General features: G+C 47.5%; 1 protein-coding gene across 2 annotated transcripts in view; it reads left to right on the top strand.

Annotated features, from left to right (window-relative positions):
• Window positions 1-343: 343 nt before the first annotated feature.
• Fam76a (family with sequence similarity 76 member A) overlaps window positions 344-6,510 on the top strand; it is a 29,644-nt gene continuing 23,477 nt past the window's right edge. The window contains exons 1-3 of one of the 2 annotated variants that reach the window (XM_031378947.1): window positions 344-842; window positions 2,222-2,286; window positions 5,161-5,215. In XM_031378947.1, the coding sequence (XP_031234807.1) occupies window positions 762-842; window positions 2,222-2,286; window positions 5,161-5,215 (201 nt within the window). In that variant the 5' untranslated portion in view covers window positions 344-761. The remainder of the gene's footprint in view (window positions 843-2,221; window positions 2,287-5,160; window positions 5,216-6,510) is intronic. The other variant, XM_031378946.1, reaches the window with a different exon arrangement.

Genomic DNA, 6,510 nt, shown 5'->3' with positions numbered 1-6,510 from the left:
TGCAGGTGCCTGCTGAGTTCAGAGGCATCAGGGGTACACCTGCAGCTGGAGTTACAGGCGATTTGAGCCTCCAGATGTGGGCGCTGGGATCCAAACTCTGAAGCATTCGCAGCCATCTCTCCAGCCCATAGAGGACACACTCATTTAATACCGTTTTTCCCTCCGCCTGCTCCGAGGATAGACTTTCCTCCTCGGTTGCCCAGCGGTTTCAAGCTCCGGATGGTCTCGTAGTTCGAATCCGACGTCGCCCCACGGTCACCCCAATCCAGTTCTCCCTCGGGGGGGGAGTGGGGAACTCCATGGCAACCCAAAACATCACAACTTCAACGATTATCGCGAGAAGCACGAACGCGCCCGCGGCCCAGGAGAGGCGGGGCGAGGGCGGGGCCGCGGCGGGCAGGTAGGCGGAGCCCGGGGGGCTTCCGCGCTCCTCCTCGGAAGACGCTCTTTCCAGGCGGCGCCCCCGCGTGATTGCGCTTTACATAATCGCGGCCTCGAGCGTCACAGTGGCGTAGTCCCACCCAGACCGAATCAGAGCCGTCGGGAACTCCACGCCCCGTCCCCTCCCGCGTGATCGACGTCCACGCGAGCCAACGAACGGCCTCTGAGCACCGGAGAGCCCGCCCCCGCGCCCGCCCTCGCCCGCCCGCCCGCCCTCCGCAGCCCGCGGGCCGGCCGCCGCCGCCAGGTTGTGCCTGAGACTGTCAGATAAAGCGGCGGGCCGGCGGGAGGGGCGGCGGCGAGTACGGCCCGGGCCGGACATGGCGGCCCTCTACGCCTGCACCAAGTGCCACCAGCGCTTCCCCTTCGAGGCGCTGTCTCAGGGGCAGCAGCTGTGCAAGGTGCGCGGGCTGGGGCGGCGGCCGGGAGCTGGGGACGCTCCGGGCGCGGTTCGGAACTCCCGGTCCGGCGAGGACAGCCGCCGGGGTCCGCTCCGGCAGGGTGTGGCCGGCCCGTTTTGCCGAGGAGCTGCGCCGGGCCCGGCAGAGGACTGCAGGGCACGTGGGGGAGCCCCAGGCCGAGTCCAGGCCCTGGCAGCCGGCGTGTCCTGGTGCTTAGCAACGGCGGGGGTTTCTTCTCCGACCTGGTGAGGTCGCGGGAGGGGACAGCGAGTCCCCCCTGTTGTCCCCGACTGGCCCCCGGGAAGATTCCCTTGGGCCGCCTTCCTCTCCTGCCGTGGTCGTCTTGGGTTTAGAATGAGGGCCCAGAGATTCCCCTGTCCTGGCTGAGATTGAACCCCGGAGTCAGGGGCTGCCCGGGAGGTGTGTCTCGAACTCGGACACTTCGTGGGCACTTTTTCAGCCAGTCTCAAAGTTAGAGGTAGCAAGGCTTTATTAGGGAAAGATGAGAAAAATACCCCAACATAGACTTGGAACACACGAACAGGATGACTTTTCAGCATCTAGTTGGTAGCCTTCTGCCTCTCCCTAAGCATTTTTTAACCCCTGAAATGCCAACTTTTTTATTTATTCCTTCGTCCCCACCTTGTCTGTTCAAGTGAATAGAGAGCAACAGTTAGGTCGCCAAGCTCGTGCGAAGTTGCCGTTGACAAATCCTCAGATGTTTCAGATTCAGAGTGTGTGTGTCCGGTATATGTAAGCTCCCCCCTAAAAGATGCCCATATTATTCCTTCAGCCATTTGGGCTTACTGAGTCTGAAAGCTATTGTTTGACGGCCCCTTTGGACATAAAAACTATGTTCTAAAATTTTTTTGCTGTCTGTTTTCGAGGCAGGGTCTTATAACTTGTAGCTCTGGCTGTCTTGGAACTCTCAGAGATCTGACTGCCTCTGTCTTCCAAATGCTGGGATTAAAGTTATGTACTGCTGTTCGGCCTAAGACTGTATGATTTTTTTTTTTTTTAAAGGAAGTTCGATAAACAAAACGGCTTTAATCTTTTGCCTTCCTATCACACTGTAATCCTCAGTATCCCATAATGGCAGACGAACCAGCTGGACCCTAGAGATCTCACCACGAGTCTAGAGCTTACTCATGATATATTTGTTTTAAAATTTATGAGTAGTTCATACAGATTCCTACTCCCACATCAACAGCAGGGAAGGGGTCCCCCTATAGAGGAGGGAATAGGGTCCAGAGAGTTAAGTGACTCACCCAGGCCTCTTGCTGGCAACAGTAGCAACAGTTATTACCAGGTCTGCCGCTTCCCACTGAAGTCTGTTGCTGCTCCCCAGTTCCTTTTCAAAGTATCTCCTTTCATTTCAGGAGTGCCGGATTGCCCACCCTGTTGTGAAGTGCACCTACTGCAGGACTGAGTACCAGCAGGAGAGGTACAGTTCCGCTTGACCAGGAAAGAAGTTTTTGTTTTTCTTGTTCTTTTGTTTACAGTTGTTTTGTTTTTGTTATGTTTTGTTCTTGAGTGGCAGTCGGGGCTAGCTTTCTTTTTGAGAACAGTCTTTATCTTCAACCTCCCTAAGGCTAGGATTGAAAGTATAAACCACCACTTCTGCCTTGAGAAATAAATGTAAACAGCTCTGGGTGTGGTGAGTCACTTCTTCAGTTCCAGCAGTCATGTTGACACTAAGTGCTTAAGCGAGCTGCTCTTCCCGAGGACCAGAGTTCAAGCCAGATGCTCCTAGCAGATTCCTTGTAACTTTAGTTCCAGGGGAACCAACCAACTCCTCTGTTCTCTGTGGGTACCTGAAGAGACGAGGACAGGACACACATTTAAAAAAAATAGTAAAATTAAAAAGAAAATGTGCCAGGTAGGATGGAACAGGCTCATAATTATAATCCTGGTACAAAGGAGGCAGAAGCAGGAAGATCTCTAAATTCAAGGCCAGCCTTGTCAACACTGCCAGCTCGGGACAGCAAGGGTTATATATAGAGATCATATCTCTCTTACAAAGTCTTATACAAAAATATCACTGCCCCTTTCATTGTAGTCTGGGAAGCAATCTAGTCTCAGAGTGGAAGTTCAAGACCTGCTAGGTTTATGCATTACACAGTGAAATCATGTCTTAAAAATAAAAATGTAGCCAGGTGGTATGGGTGAATGTTTCTATCCCAGCCCTCAGGAGGCAGAGGCAGGCTGACCTCTGAATTTGAGGCCATCCTGGTCTACATAGTGAGTTCCAGGATAGCCAGGGCTACATAGAAAAACCTTTTCTCCAAAAAAGAAAAAAAAAGTAAATACATTAATTTTTCTCTTTTAAAGTTTTTGCTTATATTTCATGTTTACATAGGGCTGTAGTTAATTGTATTGTAGCAGTTTTTTTCTTTCCTTTTCTTTTCTTTTCTGTTTTTGAGACAAGGTTTCTCTATATGGCCTTGGCTCTCCTGGAACTCACTCTGTAGACCAGGCTGGCCCTGAACTCAGAAGTGTGCCTGCCTCTGCCTCCCAGGTGCTGGGATTAAAGGTGTGTGCCACCACTGCCTGGCCCTCCTTTTTTTTTTTTTTTAAAGATTTATTTTATTTATTTGAATTATTTGAATAAATAGTTGCTGTCTTCAGACACCCCAGAAGAGGGCATCAGAGAGGGCGTCAGATCCCATTACATATTGTTGTGAGCCACCGTGTGGTTGCTGGGAATTGAACTCAGGACCTCTGGAAGAGCAGTTAGTGCTTTTAACTGCTGAGCCACCTCTCCATCCCCACATCTTTTTTCTTTCTTTCTTCTTCTTTTTTTTTTAATTAGATGAAGTCTTACTCTGTAGACTAGATAGTCTTTTTAAGTTTTATTTTGCCAAGTACTGGGACTAAAGGCGTGCGCCACCACTGCCGGGCTTTATTTTTATTGTTAAGTGTGTTTGTAAGCTCAGTTGTTGGTAGAAGCTTAGAGGCATTAGAAGTCACTGCAACTGGAGTGAAGGTGGTAGTGAGCATTGCAGTGGGGGTTCTGAAACTGAACTCTGATCCTCTGGAAATGGAGGAAATGTTCTTAACCACAGTATCTCCCCAGTTTCAAGATGGTCTCATGCTCAAAAGATCTACCTGCCTCTGCCTTCCATAGTGCTGAGGTCAAAGGCATTCACCATCACTTGAAGCTAAAAGTTACAAATTATGTAGCTTCTTGTATATTAGTGGATACATAGTATAAACATTCTCTTTTTTTTTTCTTTTCTTTCCTTTTTTTTTTTTTTTTTTTTTTTTTTTTTTTTTTGGTTTTTCAGGACAGGGTTTCTCTGTGTATCCTTGGCTGTCCTGGAACTCACTCTGTAAACCAGGCTGGCCTCGAACTCAGAAATCCGCCTGCCTCTGCCTCCCAAATGCTGGGATTAAAGGTGTGGGCCACCACCACCCGGCCTAAACATTATTTCCTATCTGCTACCCATGGTTTGCTTAGATTTTTATTTTACTAGTACAATTTTCTGCCACTTTGAAAAAGAAGAGGCGAGCTCAGCATGGTGGTACAGGTCTGTAATTAGTCCAGGGACTAATGAGACCCCTCTCAGCTAAACAAAGGTAACTATATACAAATGATCAAGGAGCTGAAAAGTAATTAACTGGTGACTTGAAACATTTAACCAGGTGGGCAGAGCACTGAGGTGGGGGTCAGGGGGGAACCCTGTCTCACAAAAACAACAACAGAAAACACACACACTCACACACTCACACTCACATACGCACTCACACTCGAACACACATGCACACACTCACATTCACAAAGACACAGACACACACACACACATACACACACACATCAGCAGACCTTTAACTGCAGCAGTGGAGAAGCAAGCCTGGTCTCCATAGTGAGCTACAGGCAGAATACCAAAATAAGATGCTGTGGTCAGTCTGGAGTTCATGCTGCAGACCCACGTCTCATTCCTCATCTTTGATTTCTCAGGTACTCATCTGAAGCCGAGAGAATTAGCTTCTTTTCTGGTATTTTGCTTCATGTTTTGAGGGTCTTTTCTATACATGGTAGTCTTATTTAGGGATCCTTAAAGATGTCATAATTAAAGCTGGGCATGGTGGTCTCACATCTGTAGTCCTAGCCACAGGAGGTCAAAGCCATTATTCTTAACTACATTAGTGAGTTTGAGGCCATCAGGGCCTCTTTGTCCTTATTAGTTTACTGAATGTCCAGACTCTATGTCAGCTGTCCCCTAGCACCTAACAGGTACAAATTCCTTGGATTTAAGAGGAATACATTTTCAGATATTCTAAGGAAAGTCTTGTATTTCTTTTTTTTCTTTAACAGTAAAACCAACACAATATGCAAGAAGTGTGCTCAGAATGTACAGTTGTATGGAACGGTAAGTAGTTTTGTCTGAACTAAGTCTTAACAGGAATGACTTCTTAGATCTTTTAGAACTTAACCTTCCAGGGTTGGGGCCATGGTTCAGTGGTGAGAGTACTTGATCCCAGAGGACCTGGGTTCAATTCCCAGCACCCAAATGGTGGCCCCCCAGCCATTGGTAACTCTAGGTTTCTAGCCCCCTTCTGGCATCTTCAGGCAGTGTGCACATGTAATGCACACTCAGACACACAGACACCCATACATATAAAGTAGCTTTAAAATCACACACACACACACCCCCCATACACACACAACTTCACCTTCCCATTTTTCATTCCTCTCCCTCCTCCCTTCTTTCTCCCTTCCTGAATGTCAGGGATAAACTTTGTGGAGTTAATTCTCTTTTCACCTTTGTGAGTTCTGGGCTTTGGCAAGCACCTTTGCACACTGAGTCATCTCTGTGGCTGGTTTTTGGGGTAGTTTGTTTTGTTTCTGAGTCAGGGTCTCACTAGAGACCTGGTGTCCTGAAACTCACTCTATAGACTAGGCTGGCCTCAAACTCTAAAGTCTACCTATGTCTGCATTCTGATTGCTGGAATTAAAGGTGTTCACTACCATACTTGGGCCTGTCTTAGTTTTTGTTTTTGAGATAGAGATTCATGTAGCCCAACTGGCCTCAAACTCAGCTGTGTTGTATTTTTCATTGAAGTTTCATCATGGACTCTAGTGGACTTTAGTTATTTGTTACTTTATTTATTTAAAATAATCCAATAGGGGGTGTTGCTTTTTTTTTTTAAAGGTTTATTTTATATATGCGAGTGCAGGGTTGCTCTCTCCAGACACACCGGAAGAGGGCATCAGATCCCATTACAGATGGTTGTGAGCCACCATCTGGTTGCTGGGAATTGAACTCAGGACCTCTGGAAGAGCAGTCAGTGCTCTTACCCACTGAGCCATCTCTCTAACCCTGGGGTGTTACTTTTATTTATTTATTTATTTATTTATTTTTGGTTTTTTTGAGACCAAATTTTTTTGGTTTCTTTGTATAGCCCTGGCTGTCCTGGAGCTCACTCTGTAGACCAGGCTGGCCTCGAACTCAAAAATCTGCCTGCCTCTGCCTCCTAAGTGTGCCACCACCGCCTGGGGTGTTACTTTTTTAAGTGCTAAGAATTGGGCTTTATTTGAACACTGTGGGGCAAATGCATGAGGTTGGTAGCATGTGTTTGTCATGTGTCATGGACTACAAAGTAGGATCATTGCAGTAAGAATGAGCCAGTGGGTTATGATGTACTTATTTGACCTTTTTTTTTT

Source organism: Mastomys coucha, unplaced genomic scaffold, assembly GCF_008632895.1.
Source record: "Mastomys coucha isolate ucsf_1 unplaced genomic scaffold, UCSF_Mcou_1 pScaffold18, whole genome shotgun sequence".
Taxonomy (NCBI): domain Eukaryota; kingdom Metazoa; phylum Chordata; class Mammalia; order Rodentia; family Muridae; genus Mastomys; species Mastomys coucha.
This window is presented reverse-complemented; position numbering and strand designations above follow the sequence as displayed.